Here is a 22,244-nt window from a genome sequence, read left to right on the forward strand (position 1 = left end):
TTGACATGGGTGGCGAGAGCTATGAGAGTGTGGAGTAGGAACTTGCGCAAGTTGCTTCGCTCTTGCAATATTCCTTCAGAGGCTCCTGAGATCTTTGATTTGTTCTCTCTCGCCTCTAATTGTTTTTTTCACGGCTCCTTAGATGCAGCTAGTTTGTCAGCCCTAACGGCAGCCAACACTGTTTTTTCCCGCAGAGTCCTGTGGCTAAAGATATGGAACGCGGACAGTGCCTCCAAGAAGTCCCTGTCCACACTCCCCTTCCAGGGTCTTCGTCTGTTTGGAGAATCCCTGGACAAGCTTATATCTGAGACGACGGGTGGTAAAAGTACCATTCTACCACAAACGTGGCCTGTATCCAAAAATTTTAAAAAGTCTTCTCGGCGCAGGCAGTCCTTTCGGCCCGCCCCCCAAAAACCATCACAGGGGTCGTCGCAACGCTAAGATCGGGGATCCGGTCCCTCAAGGGACTCTTCCTGGCATTCCCACTCCAGGCAATCTAAACCCAAGGGACCTCGCCCCGCGAAGGCCCCTTCAGCATGACGCCGGGTACCCCTCAGAGCTGACTCCTGTTGGAGGGCGGCTTCTGCTTTTTTTGGGATATCTGGCTAGACCATACTCCCGATGCTTGGGTTCGAGAAATCGTCACCTCAGGTTACAAGATCGATTTCCATTCCCTACCGGCCAACAGGTTTCTCCATTCTTGGCTTCCAAGTCCACAACGCAAAGCCAGGCCTTATGTCAGGCCATAGCCTCTGTGCAAAAAGTAAACGTTGTCATTCCAGTGCCCCTGGAACAGCGCGGTAAAGGTTTCTATTCAAACCTCTTTGTCGTCCCCAAAAAAGATGGCTCTGTCCGTCCTATCCTGGACCTCAAAAGGCTAAACAGGTCCGTACGGATTCGGACCTTCCGAATGGAATCCTTGCGAGCCGTACTAGCTGCTATGGAACCGGGAGAATTCCTAGCTTCCATAGACATTCAAGATGCTTATTACACATTCCCATATGTGTATCACATCAACGGTTCCTTCGTTTTGCCGTAGGACACCGTCATTTCCAATTCAGGGCCCTTCCCTTTGGACTGGCTACTGCGCCTCGGGTATTCACAAAGGTCATGGCAGCCGTCATGTCCATTTTACACTCCAGAGGCGTCCTGGTCGTTTCCTATTTGGACGACCTACTTATCAAAGGGAGCTCTCTTCAAGTTTGCTCAGAAAGCGTGCAAATTTGCCCAGACACACTCTCAAGGCTAGGGTGGCTTCTCAACTTCAACAAGTCATCCCTCATTCCTCATCAGCGCATCACCTTTTTAAGTATGCTGATAGACACGGTTCAGGTCCGGGGTTTTTCTTCCAGAAGATAAGAGGTCTTCCCTGATCCGGGCCGCCCAATCCCTCCGTTCCCGCCATTACACATCCCTCCGGAGTGGGATGAGAGTGTTAGGCAAGATGGTAGCAGTCATGGAAGCCGTGTCGTTTGCCCAATCCATTTGCGCCCTCTACAACTGGATCTTCTGTCCTCTTGGGACAAGAATCCAGCCTCTCTAGACCGGTCAGTCCGCTTATCTTGGACTGCCCTCAACTCCCTCGTCTGGTGGACTCAGGTCTCATCCCTATCTCAGGGGAAGTCCTTCCGCCCTGTCCACTGGCACGTAGTCACGACAGATGCCAGCCTGTTAGGCTGGGGGGCGGTGTTTCTCTACCACACTGCTCACGGACGCTGGTCTCACCCCGAGCGATCCCTTCATATCAACGTTCTGGAGATCAGGGCCATATTTGTGGCCCTTCAGACCTTTCAACCCTTGCTTCTGGGCCTCCTGGTTGGATCCAGTCAGACAATGCTACGGCTGTGGCTTACGTCAACCGTCAGGGAGGAACTCGCAGCAGGGCAGCGATGAAAGAAGTCTCCAGGATTCTTCTTTGGGCAGAGATGCACATTCCCATTATTTCAGCTGTCCATATTCCGGGGATAGACAACTGGGCCGCAGACTTTCTCAGCAGGCAAGGTATAGCGGCAGGGGAATGGTCCCTCTACGACGAGGTGTTCCATCAGATCACTCTTCGGTGGGGGCTCCCAGATGTGGACCTCATGGCGTCTCGGCTAAACGCCAAAGTACATCCCTTCATATCCCGGTCGAGAGACCCGCTAGCGCTCGGCTCTGACGCTCTAGTCCTCCCGTGGTCGCAGTTTCGCCTGCCATACGTTTTCCTTCCGTTCCCTCTCATTCCGAGAGTAATCAGGAAAATCAAAGCGGAGGGAATCCCGGTGATCCTCGTGGCCCCGGACTGGCCCAGAAGAGCCTGGTTTCCAGAGCTCCTCCACCTTCTCGGCGACACTCCCTGGCGTCTTCCCGACCGCTCGGATCTTCTGTCGCAAGGTCCAATATTCCACCAGAATACAGGACAGCTGCATTTGACGGCGTGGCGCTTGAATCCTTGATTCTAGCCAAATCGCGTCTTTCTTCCAGGGTAGTTCATACCATGCTTTAATGCTCGCAAGCCTTCCTCCGCCAGCATTTATCACAGGACCTGGAAGACCTATCTGTCCTGGTGTGACCGTCATAATCGGTCGCCCCTTACCTTTTCAATCCCTAATGTTCTTGCCTTTTTGCAAGACGGTATGGACTCGGGTCTTGCTCTCAATACCCTTAAAGGACAAGTTTCCGCCTTGTCAATTTTTTTCCAGAAGCAGCTGGCTTCTCGCCCTCAGGTCCGTACCTTTCTGCAAGGGGTGGCGCATTTGGTCCCCCCTTATCGTCACCCCTTAGATCCCTGGAATCTGAATTTGGTTCTCGGAGCTCTTCAGCTTCCTCCTTTCGAACCCTTGAGAGAAATTTCTCTTTAACGGCTGTCTTGGAAAGTTATCTTTTTAGTCGCTATTGCCTCTATCAGGCGAGTGTCCGAACTGGCAGCTCTGTCCTGTCGCTCGCCCTACAATGATATTCCATCATGATAAGCTGGTCCTTCGGCCTTCCCCCGCCTTCCTTACGAAGGTCGTATCCTCTTTCCACCTGAACGAGGACATTGTGTTGCCGTCATTCTGCCCGGCCCCGGTCCACTCCTTTGAGAAAGCCCTTCACACTCTCTCGATCTTGTCAGGGCTCTGCGTATCTACATCTCCAGAACAGCGCCGTTGCGCAAGTCCGATGCCCTTTTCGTCCTCTCAGAAGGACACAAAAAGGGCGACCGGGCTTCCAAATCCACGATTTCTCGATGGATCAGGACTGCCATCTGTGAAACTTACAAAGCACGAGGTGTCGTTCCCCCTCAATCTGTGCAGATCCACTCTACACGAGCAGTGGGTGCCTCCTGGGCTATCCGCCATCAGGCTTCGGCGGCCCAACTTTACAAGGCCGCTACCTGGTCCAGTGTGCACACGTTTACAAAATTCTACAGAGTGCATACGCATGCCTCCACGGATGCTGCTCTTGGAAGACAAGTACTTCAGGCGGCAGTGGCCCATTTATAAGTGGCCACTGCTCGATTTTTTTGACAGTGTTTTGATATGTGTTCACTGCAGTTTCAGTTGTTAGTCAGCTCTTAGGCTGATGTTCTACACTGTTAATAGTTCAGTTCCCACGCAGGGACTGCTTTGGGACGTCCCAATGTCTGTGTCCCCCAATGAAAAGGCGAGAAAGAAAGGACATTTTTGTGTACTCACCGTAAAATGGCTTTCTTGGAGCCTTTCATTGGGGGACACAGCTCCCGCCCTTGTGGTTTTGGTTGTCCTTCTCCTACTGCTTTTACAACAAACTGAGCTAGTTCCCGCCTAGCTGGGGTTATATGCTGTGGGAGAAGGAGCTAACACTTTTTTTAAACCTAGTGTCACGCCTCCCCTGGAGACACCATATAACCCAATGTCTGTGTCCCCCAATGAAAGGCTCCAAGAAAGACATTTTACGGTGAGTACACAAAAATGTCCTTTTTTGATTTAGGCCCATAGCCAGTTATATAAAAGTCGCCCACCCCCCCCAACCATGCAAGCTGCCTTTTCCAAACATTTGTGAAATAATAGTCACTGAAGAGCTCACTGAATTCAATTTCGAGTGTGGTCCTGTAATAGGTCACCATCATTGTGACAAGTCAGTTTGTAGAATATTTACGAGGAAAGGAATTTCATGAAAAGTGGTTTCTAAACACTTCTACTTTCCAATAATATCAAAGTGACAAAGCACATATTGTTACAGAGCGGAGTCATCAATTTCTCCAGGGCATGGTAGATAAAAGTCACCAACGCTCTGCTAACTCAACAATTGCAAAGGCTAAACCTCTTCTGATGTTAACATCAACACAAAAACTTTGCCCTGGAAGCTTCATGGCATAGGTTAGTATGGCTGAGCAGCTATATACAAGCCTTACATCATCAAGCACAATGCCAAATGTCCATAGAGTGCTATTCTAAAATCCCTAATGATTGATCCCAAGCCCCTTAGTTCCAGGGAAATCTTAATGCTTCAGGCATTTTTGACAGTTTATGGCTTTTAGTTTTGTGGGAACAGTTTGGAGGAGGCCTTTTCTGTTATCCATGACTGTTTTCCAGTGCACAAAGCAAGGTCCACAAAGGTTGGTTGAGTTTGCTGTGGAAGAATGACTGGTTTACACAGATGATGACTTCAAACCATCACACTTTTTGGGCTGAACGAGAGCTAAAATTGTGAGCCAGGTCCTCTCGTTCAACATCAGTGTCTGACCTCACAAATGCTCTTCTGGAGGAAATTCTCCCACAGACTCACCATAAAATCTTGTAGAAAACCTTGTCAAAAGACTGGCAGATGATTTAGCTGCAAACGAAGGGCCATCTCCATATTTCTCCAACGTCTATGGATTTAAAATAAGGTGTCAAAAAAGCTACAGAAGGTGTAATGTGTAGATGTCCCAATACTTTTCCCCATTATAGTGCGTTTTGTTCTGTCGAGAAAATAAGAGCGCAATTATTGAATTCCCATACAATTGAATAACATTCACTGGAACTTTCACACTGAGATGCCTTTGTCTGAAGGTGCAGAAGTTGTCAGTCTCCTTTTTATATTTGTAAATTATACCCTGGTGATTCATTATTTGTCCGGTTGCCTCATCATCAGATTGATCTTAGCCGGTACTTTGTGGTCATTTTGAGGACACATACTGGCGATTGCGCTCCTAGACAAGAACAGTTACTAACACATCTTATGATAACTAGATTGGGGCAGGTCACAATAAAGAAATGAAATCAGCCAGGTGATCATTGTCGCATTTTCTTTTACACTGTTAGTGCCAAATAATTTGAGCTGCAGCTGGTTATGCTGTAAATGATCAAAACAAGCATTGCTTATCTGCTTAAGCCCCTGTCCAGTGCTTCCTCTTTTTTTGGCCCATCCCTCCCACCGGTCTTTACTGGCATGGCTACAGCATTGATTGCCCATCTACAGCACATTACCACTGCAGCCGGTCGTTGATTTCAACAGTGATTACATGGTGGATGACACAAAACTGTGATCGACTGCAACGTACTTTGAAATTTTTGAAATTCTACAGCATAACCTTATATATATGTGTGTGTGTGTGTGTGTGTATGTATATGTATATAATATGTGTATATATATATATATATATATATATATATATATATATATATATATATATATAATATATTTGTATATATGATACAGGACCACCCATTAAAAGCAACAATGGGAGAAGGGAAGGGAAAATCCAGCTCATCCACCGACTCAATGTGGATGTCCAGAAGGGGCGGGGCCTCAGCCAACATAGCTGATACCAGGAAGCGACATTATTTTTCTGTTGAGCTGTAGGGGGAAAAAGCGCAATAGGGTCTTACCCGGTATGAGGGTAGAGAGACAGAAAGAGGTACACTCACCTGGTAGGGTTGTGCAAGTCACAACTCCTTATGATCGCATGTGAGTGCCTTTTTGTGGTTTAGCAGCGGCCCCGGAATGCAGTATATAAAATATAGGTCAGGTAAAGAGAAAACCGGTTTAAATGCCGCGCTAAAAACCACTGATGTTGTAGATGAAAAAGATTTCCTTTATTTCATAATTCTACGCGTTTCAGAGACATCTCCGTCTCCTTCCTCAGGAAAATAAATCATATTACAAAAAAGGGGCAACAGAGCCTATATAAAGGAAGACCAGTAGCCACATATATGTATATAATTATGTGGCTACTGGTCTTCCTTTATATAGGCTCTGTTGCCCCTTTTTTGTAATATGATTTATTTTCCTGAGGAAGGAGACGGAGATGTCTCTGAAACGCGTAGAATTATGAAATAAAGGAATTATTTTTCTGTTGGCTGAGGCCCCACCCCTCCTGGGCACATGGGTATGACATCAGCACAGGTCCTTCTAGTCACATAGTATAACGATTCTATAATAGAATTAGTATAAATGACGGGGAGGACAGACAGGCAGGGGGGCGTGAATCACTATGAATACCCATCCCAGGTATCAGCTGATCGGCAGCTGTTGACACTCAAAAAAGATGCTCATTTTACAAACTTTCCTTGCTTGTGTTTCAAAACCTATACATCATATCTGACCACTAAAGGTATGTAGAGAATCAGCCTGATAGTGGCAGTATGGCACTGGTTTAGGTTATACAGTGGAACCTTGGTTTAAGAGTAACTTGGTTTGAGAGTGTTTTGCAAGACAAGCAAAGCTTTTTACAAATTTGTAACTTGGTTTAAGAGCAATGCTTTCCAATAAGAGCAAATATTCACATTGCACACGTCTGGATCTGTCTTTCACCGCGCTCTGACCTGCTCTGGAGGTAACTTTCTGTACATATGTACTGTATATTGTATACAGTATACCATTGTACAGTACAATATATACTATATAGCATGTCTATCAATTTGCATTTGTGGATACAGTATCGTACTCTTTCTGCTAACCAGTACAGCACATTGCTTATACTGTACCTCCTGCACACCAATTTTATTGTAAGCTAAAGTGCAGTTTAATTTATTTTAGATGTTTTTTTTACTGTACAGTACAGTGTTTTGTATTAGTCTACTGTAATAATTTTAAGTGAATACAGTCCATTATTTTGTATTACTGTAATAAGTTTCTACAAAATACAGCAAATATTTTTGGGTTGTGGAACGAATTGACTGTATCTCAATTATTTCCTATGGGAAAAGTTGCTTTGATATAAGAGTAACTTGGTTTAAGAGCACACTCCCGGAACCAATTATACTCATAATCCAAGGTTCCACTGTATATGAAAATCCTGGTGATTGGTGCGCATTAAAGGGATCTGCTCCAGTGCAACTGTCACTCGAGAAGCTGCTCATTGTACTACAAACTTCACTTTCTTGGATTTCAAAACCTAAACACCCGAGCTGATCAATAATGGAATGTAGATAAGCAGCCTGATAGTTCCAGTATAGCACTGGCTTTAGCTTATATATGAAAATCCTGGTGATTAGTTCCCTTTAAAGTACTTTGATCTGCCCTCAGCAGGGTAGGTAAAAGTGTACATGCGCAATAGAGCCCTTTGGAGTTATACAGCGTGGCCTGGGCTCTTGTATACAGCATTCTAAAATGCTGTATATAAGACCTAACTGGTGGTGGCCACAGTGATTTTATCAAAACTACACAAAGCCGCCCAGTAAGTGACAGATCACTGGAATCAGGATCTCTGCCCCTACGTTATGCTGCTCTCACATGATGTGGCAAAAACCTGGTGACAGATTCCCCTTAAATAACGGTTCTGTAGTGCATTTTTTTTACTCCACATGTATGAGCAGTTGCGTAGTTTTTTCTTTCCTATGTAGCAGATTAGTGGTTGTGTAATGCTGCATCCCTGTACTCCTTGCTCCCCCGCAGGGACACACTCTGATTCACCTCCGCTGGGTCCTTCCACGCTGCCCGGTGTCCCTGCGTCTCCTTGACGTGGGATTCTCTTCCCCCCTCGCCTCCCGGAGTTTGTGCGCTCGCCACAGGACCTTCGGGAGCACTCCTAAGGTGTGCATGTGCTTCTCTTAAAGGGCCAGGACGCCACTCTTAGGAAGTGCCTCTCAGTTTATCACTGGATGGTACTGAGTATTTAAGAGAAGCTACCACTAGGGGAGATTCCTGTTCAACACCATCAGTTTAGTCAGGTGATTTCTGTCTAGTCAGTTGTCAGGTCACCCTGTCTGTCCTGTCCTGTCCCACTTGTATCTGTCCAGTCCTGTACCCAGTCCCTGCCATCTGCCCTGCTAGTGACTTTGCCTGTCCATCCTATTCTGTTGGTGTTAAAGACTTTGCCTGTTTTTCCTGCCTGTGTTGTCTGCCTTAAGCCACCCTGGTGGTCAATGCCTGCACTTGAGACTCAGTCCTGCCTGCTCCTGTGTCCACTCCTGTCCTGGGGGGTCAGCTGCCACAGTCCCTGTCCTCTATCCCACATTAGAGTGGGCCCCCGTGTGATCCAGTGGCTCCACTTCAGCTCACTGCAGTACCATCTCCGGCGGCGAGCGTTACAGCTTGAACAGGCTATAGACTCCACTGACTTTGTTTTTTTGCCTCAACCTAAACTTTGCCCTGTCGTGGAAGTTCCCCGACTGAAAAAACCTGTCCACTTGGCTCCCTGTTTCCAGAGACCTTTTGTTTTTCTGAATTCTGTTTCCACTCTTGTTCTTTAACCTGTGGTGCATCTCCAAGCTTTCATCTGATGCCCTGGGAAGTCTTCATCGGTGTCGTGCGGGGATGGAATGCCCCAACCCGAACCTGGACACTTTGTTCTGTGGTGCATCTCTAAGCTCCCATCCACTGCCCCCTGAAACCTTTGTCTGTCTCGTGCATGGAAATCCCCATCCGATGCCCTCTGAAGCCTTCATCGGTGTTGTGCGTGGATGGAATGCTCCAACGCAAACCTGAACACTTAATTCTTGAACCTGTGGTGCATCTCCAAGATCCGATGCCCTGTGAAGCCTTTGTTGGTGTCGTGCATGGAATTCCCCATCCGATGTCCTCTGAAGCCTTCATCAGTGTCGTACACGGATGGAATGCTCTAACCCGAACCTGGCATTCTGTGCCTCAACCTGTGGTTCATCTCCAAGCTCCCAGCCTATGCCTCCTAAAGCTCTTGTTGGTGTCGTGTGTGGATAGAATGCCCCAGTCTAAACTCGGATTCCTCGTTTCTGATCTTGTGGGAGATACCTATTCGGAAAAGTTCTCCTTTGTTTTATCCTGTTTTTCTTGTCTGTTTTCTCTAGGTTTTGCCTTGGATCCGTGTGATTTTGTCTTGCCAGCCTGTCCTGATTTCCGCCTGTCTTCTGGCTACCATTGACTTTGTGGAGAGAAAGCCTCCATGAGTCCTAAAGAAGAGGGGGCGTAAAGGGGGGGTACTGTAATGCTGCATCCCTGCACTCCTTGCTCTCCTGCAGGGACACGCTCTGATTGCTGCGGCTGGGTCCTTCCATGCTGCTCGTCGTCCCTGCCTCTCATCCACGTGGGCTTTTCATCCCCCCCGCCTCTTGGAGTCTGTGCGTGTGTCACAGGACCTTCGGCGAGGGACCGCACACCGCTGGCCTTCTCTTAAAGGGCAAGCGCACCACTCCTAGAAAGTGCCTCTTAGCCTATTGCTGAGAGGCACTGGGTATTTAAGGCAAGCTCCCAATATGGGAGTTACCTGTTCAACAAAATAGTTTAGTCAGTTGATTTCTGTCTAGTCAGTTGTCAGGTCACTCTGTCCATCCCGTCCTTTCCCACATGTACCTGCCCAGTCCTGTACCTAGTCCCAGCCTGTCCTGCTTGTTAGCAACTGTTTCCAGTCCTGTTCCTGCCTATACCTGGCTACCAGGCTGTCCTGCCTGTTGGCACATGGTTCCAGCCCTATCCCTGCCCGTATCTGGCTACCAGCTTATTTTGCCTGTTGGCACCTGGTTCCAGTCCTGTCCCGCCCGTACTTGCTGCCTGTCTATCTTGCCTTGTTGGTACTAGTGACTTTGCTTGTCCATCCTGCCATGTTGGTGCTAGAGACTTTGCCTGTCCATCCTGCATGAGTTGTCTGCCTTGAACCACCCTGGTGGTCCCTGTCTGTACTTGAGACTCAGTCCTGCCTGCTTCTGTGTCTGCCCCTGTCCTGGGGGTCAGCTGCCACAGTCCCGGTCCTCTACCCCACATTAGAGTAGGCCCGGGGTCTCCATTTCTGCTCGCCACAGTACCATTCCCCGGCGGCGAGTGTTGCAGGTTGTTGCGGAATTTCTACCAATGCCGACCATTTACTTCTAATGTAAAGTGCTATCCTGGCAAGCTTGGAGGTGAAGGATCCAAATTCAGTTCTTGCGGGAGGATTAATGAGTCTACTAAAATGGTTTTCAGAATAATGCCATGAGCTCACAATGCAACAGCTCTGTTTGCCTCTTCCCTTGACAAATACAATCTGAAGGTTATTCCATGCTGTGTGCAATCATTCACTACTTAATAGAAGGACACTAAAAATATCTATATGCAAACCGTTCTATCTGTCTGTTACATTGTGGAGACCTCATACTGTCAAGAATCTGCTCCTCCATCACCGATTACCGTGTTATGTAACTCTTGAAAGTTAGTTTGGAAGAGTTCTGCACAGTATTTGTCTTTTTAATAAGAACTTATTGCTTTAATATTTCATATCGCCATGTTAGCATCCACAAATAAAATGCATTGCTTTTTATATGAGGTTATTAAAATATATTTTCCTGGGTGTTGAAATGCGTGTCCTTGAAATACAGTGCCGCGGATAATGGGATGCTCAGGTTATTTCCGCCTCTGCTTCTCCATGTAGGAATCAGTGGCATACCATCCACAAGAGGGGTGTATATTTTAAGACCGCTTTGACAGCAGACCTCATTGTAACTCTGACTGACAGGTAATTGCTCAGTCTGGGAGATGTAGCTGCTGGGGAGGAAGCACAGAACAGCTGCTTTAAATGACAAAGATAAATGTTTTTCTATTTCTTTTACAAAAATGAAACTTATTTTTTTTTTATTACTTTTTTTTTCCTGTTCCTAGACTTTGCAACAGCAAGAATGCAAACTGCTATACAGTCGTAAAGAGGGGCAAAGACCCGAAAACAAGAATAAAAACCGTTACAAGAATATCTTACCTTGTAAGTACAGGTTACTTTTTCTCTTTATAGGACTTGGCAATACTCCGGTTTCTAGAGGCTATCTAAGTAGCCGTGAAGGTGGTTGTCCACTACTATGAAATTGATGTTGTTCCTTTAGGATAGGTCATAATTATTGGATAAGAGGAGGTCACACCTCTACCCATCAGCTTTTAACAGCTCTGGAAGTGGTTGTATACATTGTATGGAGTGGCTGATGCCAATTACTGCAGATCATGCTCCTCAATCCCGCTAGGCAACAGCCACATGGTCCTGTGATTTGATAGATGTGGCGCTGTGCAAATAATCTAATGGGGGAAGGAACCATGTGGCTGCTATATAGAGAGAGAGCAGATTTATGAGTGTGGTCGGAGCTCTAATGTGCAAATGCACTTTAGCTTTGTCAGAAAAGGAAGTATGGGACTATAACATGCACTTTTTAGAAAGAAAAACATCTTGCTAAAAAGTGTGTGCGTTTTATAGTCTGTATGAAACTTTCTGTGCTTGAGAAGAACACTGACATAGTATCCTTCCCAATGAAAAAGAAACTGCTCTCTCTCCTGCCCGACTCTGATCTAAGATCAGTGCAGGGAAAGAATGAAGGCTACCAGGACCTTGACAGATGCTGCACGTCCTTAGTAGCTGTAGGTTCTTTCACCTTACTAGCTGGAGGACCTTTCAGGTCATGTAATTGGTCACATGCCTGAAAGCAACTTCAAAATGTGGTATTATATATGATGTGTGTTTATAGATGAGTTGTGTGTGGTTTTTTTTTTTTATGTTTTAGCTTAGTGATTGATGATGTAGCTGACCTGAGTCTTGTAGTATCAAAATTTCAGTGAGTCAGAAGTTTACATACATCAAATACACTGTTGACTTGGAAATTTCCCAGAAATTGATGTCATGGCTTCTGACTCCTAATTGACTCTATTTCAATTACTTGAAGGTGTACATTTAGCAGAACTTGTAGGACTACCTTCAAGGACTATTTGCCTCTTTTCTTGTCATCATGAGAAATTACAAACAAATTGGCCAAGATTTCAGTAAAAGAATTATGGATCTCCACAGGCCTGAATCAAACAAGGGAGTAAGTTCCAAACACCAAGTTTTTCTGATCAAACTACAATCTGATATGTGTAACTCCTTAGGACCACGTAACTTTCATGCATACTATTCTGGAAGGAGACATGTTCTGCTTATTGAGATCAATATATTTTACTTTGCTTCAATTGATTGGTATTTTTTGCCCTAAGTGACCGCCTGAAGATGCTGGAGAAGATGGGTGCAAATGTATTCTATACCAACAATATAATGTGTCCTATAGTTTGTAGTTGCAAGTGCAATACTATAATATATCCACTGGTGTAATGAAATAAAAATGGGCAGAATGTTTGCCAATAATGACCATTGGTTATGTATGGTTGAAAAAGCCAAATAATCGTGAAGTTTAGGGGTTTCAGCATCATGTGGGGTTATATAGCTGCAGGAGGGACTGGTGTACTTGACAAAATGCATGTCATGACAATGAAGCCACCTCTCAAGACGACAGAAATGAAATAAAATGTTGGTTGAAGATGGGTTTTCCAAATAGACAATGACTTCAAGCGTAGATCCAAAGTTGTGATAAAGTGGCTGGAGGACAACAAGGTGAAGGTACTGGAGTGGCCATCACAAAGCCCTGACCTCCACCCCAACAAAAATTTATGGGCAGAAGTGAAAACGTGTGCAAGCAAGGAGGCCTACAAATCTGTTCTGTTAGGAGGATTGGACCTAAATTCCAGCAACTTATTGTGAGATGCTTGTGGAAGACGACCTGAAATGTGTGAGCCAAGATATGCTGCTAAATACTAACCACTTGTATGTAAACTTCTGAGCCATTGGGAATGTGATGAAAGACCTACAAGATTAAATAAACCATTGTCTCTGGTATTACTCTATTTCACATTCCTGAAATGGAGTAATGATGCAAACTAATCTTGTACACTTATAGTGTATGTGAACTTATGAGTGACTATATGTAGAAAGATGCTATTTGAATAACCTCTTTATATATCTTCTTAGTAGATTATCGCGAGCAAAATGTACATGACAAAACTTGACAATCCTATAATGTATGTAATGTGAACAACGTCCAATATATCTATTGTTAGAAACAAGCCCCCATTGGCCCTCATGGCTTATTGGTTTTCTTCTAAACAGTTGATCACACAAGGGTTGTCCTTCATGATGGAGATCCTAACGAGCAGGTTTCTGATTACATCAATGCCAATACCATAATGGTGAGTAGTGTTCTTCCATATAAGTTGCACGTTGTCCTTTCTTACCATAGTGGGAATCCTATGAGTCTGTAATAATGTTCACATTTCATACATTACTTTGCAGCCTGAATTTGAAACAAAATGCAACAATTTAAAACCGAAGAAGCGCTATATCGCTACTCAGGGCTGCCTGCAAAACACCATCAATGATTTCTGGAGAATGGTTTTCCAAGAAAACTCCAGAGTTATCGTCATGACAACTAAGGAGGTAGAACGAGGCAAGGTGAGTCCGAAATAAGTCCCAATCGGTTCCCCTGATTCCTAGTTTATAATATCAATTTAATTTTTTTTTCTTGCATTACCATGAAACCTGTTGCACCTAAGCTCAAATATTGTATGGCCTTTTTTGTGCATTATAAACAAGATTCTTAATATACAAAGTCACCATAAGGTTTTGTTAATTAACCATTTAATAACCATTTTATAGACTTTTGCCTCTCAACATTTATATGACCATATTGTAAATGTACAGGGTTTTTTTCTCACGTGTTACTGTTTTTACGATTTACATTTTACTTAAATGACCTATTGAAAGAATTGTTGGGGTTAATAGTCATGTGGATATCTAATTTTATCTTTTTTTTTTTTTCTTTATTATTATTATGATGTAAAAATATATTTAATATGAAAAAGAAAGCTGTTGCTTTTTCAAGTAAGGGACGAGGAGGAGCTTTATATATATTTTCTCTTATTGTGTTTGTTTGTTTTTTTTTTCTTTTTCCTAATGTGCCCTAGGCATCCATAGGAGCCTAAGGTTCAGATACGTATAACACCCTATAGTGACACAGGTCACTGACAGAGCTGATCTGAGCCTGCGAGTATCCAGCAGCTCTGCTTTGCCAGGCAGATGCACGCTGATCATGTGATTATTGGGTCCAGTAGTATCAACGGAGATCAGCAATGACAGCCGGGAGCCCAACTTCCTTTTAGATTACAAAAGCTTTATTCTGCACTGTAAATTTACGATGACAAGGAATTAAAGAGGTTTTCTCATAAACAAAGTTCATTTTAACCAATAGATCGTGGAATAATAATAGGTTCCCAATTAGATGTGATTAAAAAGTAGAATTTTGGTACTCCCACGTAAAATCTGCTTATCGTTAGTCTTCATCGGGGGACACAGAACTCTGGATAGTCTGCTGCCACCTGGAGGATGTCACTGATATTACATAGAAGTAAAAATTAGCTCCTCCCTAACAGACTATACCTTGCCTTCTGGCATTGGTCTCCTCAATTTGGTCTTCTCAGTTTAGTTGGAAAGCAGGATGAGAAGCAAAAAGATAAGAAATATCAAAAAGAATAGCATAAATACACGCCCAATCACGCAAAGGGGTGGTAGTTGTGTCCCCTAATGAAGACTAATGAGAAACAGATTTTATGGTTAATACCAAACATCTACTTTTCTGGGTCGCTTCACTGTGGGGACACAGAACCCTGGGACGTCCAGAAGCTGTTCCTGGGGTGGAAAGAACACAAACTAATGAACATTCTGTTAATATTATAGAGCTTACTAGTGTAGCTCAAGTGGAAGCTTGATTAACTGCCACCTGCAAAACCTTCCTGCGCAAACGTGGATCAACAGAAGCAAAGGTATAGACCCTGCAAAATTTGGAAAAGTTATCCAGTGATGCCCAGGTAGCTGCCTTACAGAGCTGCAGGGCCGAGGCTTGATAACAAACCGCCCAAGAATCCCCCACCGCTCTAGTAGAATGCACCCTGACATTAAACGGGGAACCCTGTCCTTGATTTATAAGTTTCAGTAATGGTTGCTTTAATCCAGCAAGAGATGGTCGTTTTGGAATGGCTGACCCCTACGAGGCACATTTGGTAGAACAAATAAGCAATTGGACCGCCTTAAAGGGGCAGTGGTTGACAAATACTGCACTGGCCTAACCACATCCAGATTGTGTAGTCTTTTCTTCTATTGAGACAAAAAGAGAGCAAGGCATTGCACAGACCTTAAGCCAGAACTTTCATCAGATGAGTCCTGAGAAACCCCACATTGTTTAGATCTCATTTTAGGACGCATGATCATTTTTGTTAATCTCGTGAACTGGCTGTAGGATTCATTTTATCCAATACCGCTCGGGTGCTTACACATAATGCAAGGTGTTTTTGTTCTAGTGGGCCCACAAAACGGGTTTCGGACGTGTGCGCCGACTGGGCCCATGGCTATATTGGGGCAGATGGAGTCACTGTGCTCTGTCGTGCACCATTTTTGAAGGTATATGGTTTCTGGAGGCGGACACCCAGACATAGTATACTGCGTGGCAGGTGACAAAACAGATAACAGATTCTTCCTTTGAACTAAAAGAAGATATCTATGAGAAAGCATAACTGGAACATGATGTAAACTTGGCCTCTGCTGAATCATCCGATTTGTTTTTTTGTTTGCTTTTTCCATCTTCATGCAGTGAAATTAATGCTGCATTGTATGTTTTCAGAGTAAATGTGTAAAGTATTGGCCTGAAGAGCACGCACTAAAGGAGTATGGTGTCATGCGGGTGAGAAATGTCAAAGAGACACCAGCTCATGACTACATATTAAGAGAGCTTAAACTTTCAAAAGTAGGGCAAGTAAGTATTTGTATTAGTTTGTTCTTTTTACTTATACTATACTATCATTCTTATATACATACTTGCAGGTGTATGGCAATTTTTAGTTTATTTCACTCTATCATTTGGTGAATTTTTCTAATTCTCCCATCAATCACCAGCCTGTTGTAGAATCACAAGACTTAATACGACCAAAAAATGGGTTGTGGTGTTGTTTTTTTTCTTATTATTATTCATGTGCTGTAATTAAGGGTCTGTAATGCATTTGTATCTGTTATTTTATCGTAATGTTTTCCCAAGACCCTTTAGTCTCTGTGTGTATTGCAATCATTGCAGTCTTAACAATAATTTCATGCTTTGTGTGCTCTAGGGTAATACTGAAAGAACTGTGTGGCAATACCATTTCAAAACCTGGCCAGATCATGGAGTGCCTACAGATCCTGGTGGTGTCTTAGACTTTTTAGAAGAAGTTCATCACAAGCAAGATAGTATACCTGAACCTGGGCCTGTAGTTGTTCATTGCAGGTAATTTGCATCTAAAGCTTTTCGTCCTTTTATTAAAAAACAAACACACAAAAAAATGCAAAAAATGGAACCTAACAAATTATCCCAACATAGGCTCAAAAGAAAGCCATGATTGAAGGATTAGATTATCCAGGCTTTGTTTTTCATGGGGAAGCCTTATTTGATCAGGTACTGTAGGAAATTTTAATTTATGAAATTGAACCTGCTATTACATATGGAAGTAGTAGTATGGCTGCATAGGTACATGTCACCCATATACAAATTATAACTTTTTCTGGGGTATTCAATTTGCTAGTTATGATAGAAGCGATATGTCAGTGGAAGTGCAAGTGTTAGTGTAGTTGAACTGCTTCTTTGAGTTATATTTGACTCCGATCTGTCCTTCGCTCCCCACATTCTTTCACTCGCTCGTTCATGTCACCACCACCTCAAAAACATTCGACCTTTCTTACCGTTGACTCTGCAAAAACTCTTAGGCCTAAGGCACACGGCATGAAAATCGGAGCGAGTGGAATGCGATAAAACATTGCATTCCACTCAGACCAATATTAACACTCTGCTCCCGCTGTGCTACCAGCGAGAGCCGAGTATCATGCGAGGATCGCAGTAGTCCCCAAGTGGCCCCGGCTTTACTGTCGCTCTTATTCATTCATTCTCACCTGGATTACTGTAATTCTTTACTAATTGGTCTCCCTGTTACTAAACTCTTCCCTCTCCAATCCATTCTGAATGCTGCAGCCAGGATAATTTTCCTCTCCAACCGTTTCACTGATGCCTCTGCTCTGTACCAGTCATTGCACTGTTTGCCTATCCGCTGCAGAGTCCAATATAAACTTATCACTCTCATCCACAAAGCTCTCCACAGATCTGCACCACCCTAAATCTCCTCTCTCGTGCCCTCCATTCTGCTAATGACCGAAGACTGACATCCTCAATAATTCTAACCTCCTACTCCCGTCTTCAAGATTTCTCACGAGCTGTGCAAATGCTCTGGAGCACACTACCAAGAACAATTCGATTAATTCCCAACATCCACACCTTTAAACGGGCCCTAAAAATGCATTTCTTTAGACTAGCCTATTACCTCACCTCCCTGATCTAATCTAGTCCCTTTCTGCCCTTCATAAAATTTACTTCCAATTCTTGTCCCCTGTATCTTCTGATTGCATTCCTCCTCATGTACTTTTTTACACTCTGTATGTATAAATTCTGCCTGACGACCGGTCCGCACAGCTGGTTTTGAATCCCCTCTTCAATCGATGGCTGGTCCATACATGACAAGCTTCTCTCCCTCGACACCCCCCCCCCGCCGCCCAAATCATTCACCTTTTGTGCCTCCACTATTCCCTTATAGACTGTAAGTCTACGAGCAGGGTCCTCACTCCTCTTGGTATCTGAATTTTGTTATTTTGTAATGTCTCATTGTCTGTACGTGTCCCCTCTGAATTGTAAAGTGCTGCTGAATATGTTGGCGCTATATAAATAAAAATTGTTGTTACTATTATTATTGAAACGCCCTCAATGAACATATAACTTCTATGGTAGATTTCTCATGACTACCATATTGGATCACCGCTAAAAAGGTATCATTTTTTGGGGGGAACAAGCACCTATACAGACAAATTACTTCATTCATATGTGAAAACATGTTGACAGGTTCCCTTTTAAAGATGCTGGAATATTTATTTTAAAGGTGTTGAAATGATTGAAAAATTAATATTTGTAAAATATAACATAGCCTTACAGGGGTTGCGTGGTTTCATAGTTAACTGTCTCAACAGCTTGACTGGCTTTATAATATCCAAATTAAAGGGAATCTGTCACCACATGCTGTCTGGAAGATAACTCCGCCTCCAGAGTTTATGTTAAATAAAAGGGACATTACCAGTGTGATGGCCGCTATCTGCTCTCACTGCAGAGCTGTGTGTGATTTATTTGGGCTCTTTTTCACCTGCGTCCGCTTCCGATGCGGGAGCATTGGAAGCGATATGCTAATGACTCGGGTGGCAGCCGAGGGTCATGTGACTGTGATGCGATCTTGAGATCACATCACAGGTGTGGAGAAGATGGAGGGAGCACTTTCTCCCCATCTCCTCCACTGTCTGTCTCTGCGTGCACTGCACTGCAGTCACATAACATGCGAGTGCAGTGCGATTTTACACACATGTGAGCCGAGACTCGGTGCAAAACGCAGCATGCTGCGATTGCACCGAGAGCCTGATTCGTGTGGAGAAAAAAACAGGACAGAGGAAACTGTCTCATTGATTGATTAACACTGGTGCGAGTGCAGTCAAATTTTTTTATCGGATCGCACTCGTACCAGGAAATTGCGAGTGCCTAGCAAGAGAAAGAAAGAGAAAAAGAGCCCTAACTGACACATCTGCTGGTTCCTCTCAGCTTCTGCCTCCAGCTTGCAGGCAGACAGTGTTGTAACATTGTGCACTGAAGCAGAGCTCACTGAGCTGCAAAATATGTGTTTGTAAGAAGACAAATTTAATTTCTCTTGTTCTGCATCAGTTACTTGTCCCACTCTGGTAATTCCCCTTTTAGTTAATATAATCTCTGGAGGTGGAGTTATCTTCCAGGCAGCATCCGCCCCATAGCCTGGAAGAGCTCATTTACATAAAGTGATTAACACATGATTTTTCCACAACAAATCATCTAATGTGAGACCCAAAGATAAGACTATTGTCAGAATTCTATAACTTGTATGCCCATATTAACAGTGTAAAAAGGTGAAAGTGGTGACAGATTCGCTTTAATGCTTCTTTTCCATCTCATGGCTTCTACACCCAGTTACTGGACTTTGCTCCTGTAGGGTCTCCCTTCACATGAACTCTGAGCCCAGTGATTGGCTGTAGCAGAATTGTGCTGCAACTTGTCATCAAAGTGTACCTGGGGTTCCGTGCATCCTGATTGCCTCTTGATAATAAGAAGCCTCTGCCTTTTTATCCTAAATAATTTCATAGCTGATAAGGAAATGGGGAAAAAAACACAGGCTAACCTATAAAGGGAATCTGTCAGCTGATTTTTGCTACCTTATCTGAAAGCAGCATGTTGTAGACAAAGATCTTGAATCCAAAGATGTATCACTTAGATTACTGAGTGCAGCCATTCTGACACAATCAAAATTTTTAGATTTTGTCATGTAGCACAGCTGAGAGCTGTTCCTGCCCATACCAGGCTATCTATAGAGATTGTACATTGACGTGTCAATCAAAGGGGGGGCTTGCCGACCCGCCATGCACTTGACATTGTAGTCCGAGCAAAGAAAAGTCCTGCAGCTTAAACAAACAAATATAGCACATAAACAACAGATCAGACCTTGCCAAAACAGGCATCCCTGAAGTCTATATTTTAACCCTTACAGCATGTTGTCTTCAGCTTACATAGCAAAAACTTGCTGACAGATTTCCATGTTGACCCAGAAGAAGGCAAAAACCCCATAAGGCAGATGGTAATTACCCAGATTCTTGACTGAAGATGCTGTTCCTCATGCCCTCCTGCTGCTGATTAACAGCTTTCACCCTATACTTTGCATAAAAAGTATGCTGTTAATTAATTTTAGCAGTCGGGGGGAGTATCAGCTCATGTATATTGAAGACTCCTGAGCACACTGATCGGTGTCTCCATCATTACGTTATGCTGCCCTCAGGACAGCATAAAAATGGTGGCAGTTTACCTTTTAAGATGGCTTTTCTTTTAGCTATTTTTACTTGATCTGTAGTGACACTTTTATGAATACCTTTACACTGGGAGTGATGAATTGTATACATGTGACAGAAAGAATAGAACATGCCGCTCTGGCTGTGCGGTGTTGGCTGGAGGTAATTCTCTGCTCGGATTGTACCTGACATATATTCCGAGTGCAGTAGTGGCAGACTATCATTTTGGCATCTACTCTATAATAAATGTGTATTTATGTGCTGCCAGCTGGAATGTGTTGCCATTCGGCCTACACAATAAAGGCAGTGTTCTCATACTTTGGGACTCTTTTCTCACTGCGCTGTCGTTTTCTTTATTAACAGTGCAGGAATAGGACGAACAGGCACTTTTATTGTGATTGATATTCTCATCGATGTCATCCGCGAAAAAGGTAGGTATGGAAGTCGCTCTTATCTGCAGCTACCAGGGATTTGGACAAGAGACCTGAGCATATGGTTCTAGAGATATGAGGATATTGTATATTCGTTGCTATCATGTCGCGCAGAATCTTTCATCATAATTTTAACCCTTGTCCAGGAAAAACTGACGAGTCATTGTCAGATTTGTCACTATTGAATTGCAGTCATATATAGCAGATTAAGGCTATGTGCCCATGTAGCGTATTTCCATGCAGTTATGCTGCATTCTGCACCGCAGGGTAACTGCATGCGTCCTATGTCCCCAGCACAGTCTATGAATATTGTGCCTAATCCATGACCATGTGGCGTATTAGAACGCAGCGCTTTGGCTACTGCCGAAGCGCTGCGTTCTAAAAAGCAACATGTCACTTCTTTCTTGCGCTTTGTATGCAGGTCCCGCTCTGTCTATGGGAGAGGCTGCATCCAGAGCGCATGAAATCTGCTTTTCATTACGGATTGTTTCGGCAGCGATTTGAAGCACACGTGTGCTGTTTAAATCGCTGCAGAAATTTCTGCAGGGGCAGAACGCAATGTGGGAACATAGCCTAAGAACGTTCTTCAGGCACATCATCAATGTATTAGATCTCTCATTTCCCTTGACTAACTAGCACAAATCCCTGTAGCACCTGAACATTTTACTGCTCTCTACAGTCTTCATAGTACCAACTCTGTGATGGGGTGTGTGACCGAGTACACAGGGATGGCGGACTGGTGACCAATCAAAGAAACTTTGTGTCACTTGGAAAGTATTCCGCAGAACATTACCTTTATTCCCCAGAGTTTATAATACAGCAACAATGACTAAAGCAAGAAATCCAGTGACGCCAACCAGATATCAAGTGCCACATACAGTAATCCATAAAAAAAAAATCCAGCAGAGAAAACAAGGCAGGTGTCCATTTATAGGTGGCAGATGATCTCCAATTGTCTATGCAGTGGTACCAGGATGTGGCAGTAGATCCTAGCCCTTCCAAAGCTCAAAACACAGCTACAAGAGCCATACACTTGTCTTTTCACTGTTACCTTGTTCATTTCCTGACAGGGTTTTGTATTTGACAAGCCGCCTGCAGAGAGGAACAATGGCACCCACTGCCCCTCCCCCACACCACACCACTTGATGCATAACAAGGAATGCTAATGGAAGGGATGATTGCATTATTGTCCTTGATAGGCAAACTGGGGATGGCACACTGTCAAAATGTCCAGTAATGGGGTCCCCTGAATGCTTAGGGCAGTAGTTTATTTTGTACAGTACTATATTCTGAGAAAACTATGACCACTTTTGTTAGTACACTGCTCTGAAAAATGAAGAAAACCCATCCGAAATATCGTCAGGGTCACATCGTTAGTGACGCACATCCGGCGCCGGTAACGACATCGCAACATGTAAATCCTAGATGCGCCGATAAACGATCGCAAAAGCGCCGAAAATCGGTGATATGTGTAGCGTCGGTCATTTTCATAACGTCGGGTCGACCGCAGGTACGATTTTGTTTGTCGCTCCTGCGGCAGCACACATCGCTGTGTGTAAACCCTCAGGAGCGACAAACATCTCCTTACCTGCGTCCCGACGGCAATGCGGAAGGGAGAAGGTGGGCGGAATGTTATGTCCCGCTCATCTCCGCCCCTCCGCTTGTATTGGCCGGCCGATTAGTGA

At 44.1% G+C, this 22,244-nt stretch overlaps 1 protein-coding gene across 2 annotated transcripts in view; it reads left to right on the forward strand.

Annotated features, from left to right (window-relative positions):
- PTPN11 (protein tyrosine phosphatase non-receptor type 11) overlaps positions 1-22,244 on the forward strand; it is a 142,928-nt gene that overhangs the window by 78,266 nt on the left and 42,418 nt on the right. For both annotated transcript variants that reach the window (XM_075323959.1, XM_075323969.1), the window contains exons 7-12: positions 10,972-11,068; positions 13,265-13,344; positions 13,448-13,606; positions 15,828-15,959; positions 16,309-16,463; positions 20,492-20,559. In XM_075323959.1, coding sequence (XP_075180074.1) covers positions 10,972-11,068; positions 13,265-13,344; positions 13,448-13,606; positions 15,828-15,959; positions 16,309-16,463; positions 20,492-20,559 — 691 coding nt within the window. The remainder of the gene's footprint in view (positions 1-10,971; positions 11,069-13,264; positions 13,345-13,447; positions 13,607-15,827; positions 15,960-16,308; positions 16,464-20,491; positions 20,560-22,244) is intronic.

Source organism: Anomaloglossus baeobatrachus, chromosome 1 (assembly GCF_048569485.1).
Source record: "Anomaloglossus baeobatrachus isolate aAnoBae1 chromosome 1, aAnoBae1.hap1, whole genome shotgun sequence".
NCBI lineage: Eukaryota > Metazoa > Chordata > Amphibia > Anura > Aromobatidae > Anomaloglossus > Anomaloglossus baeobatrachus.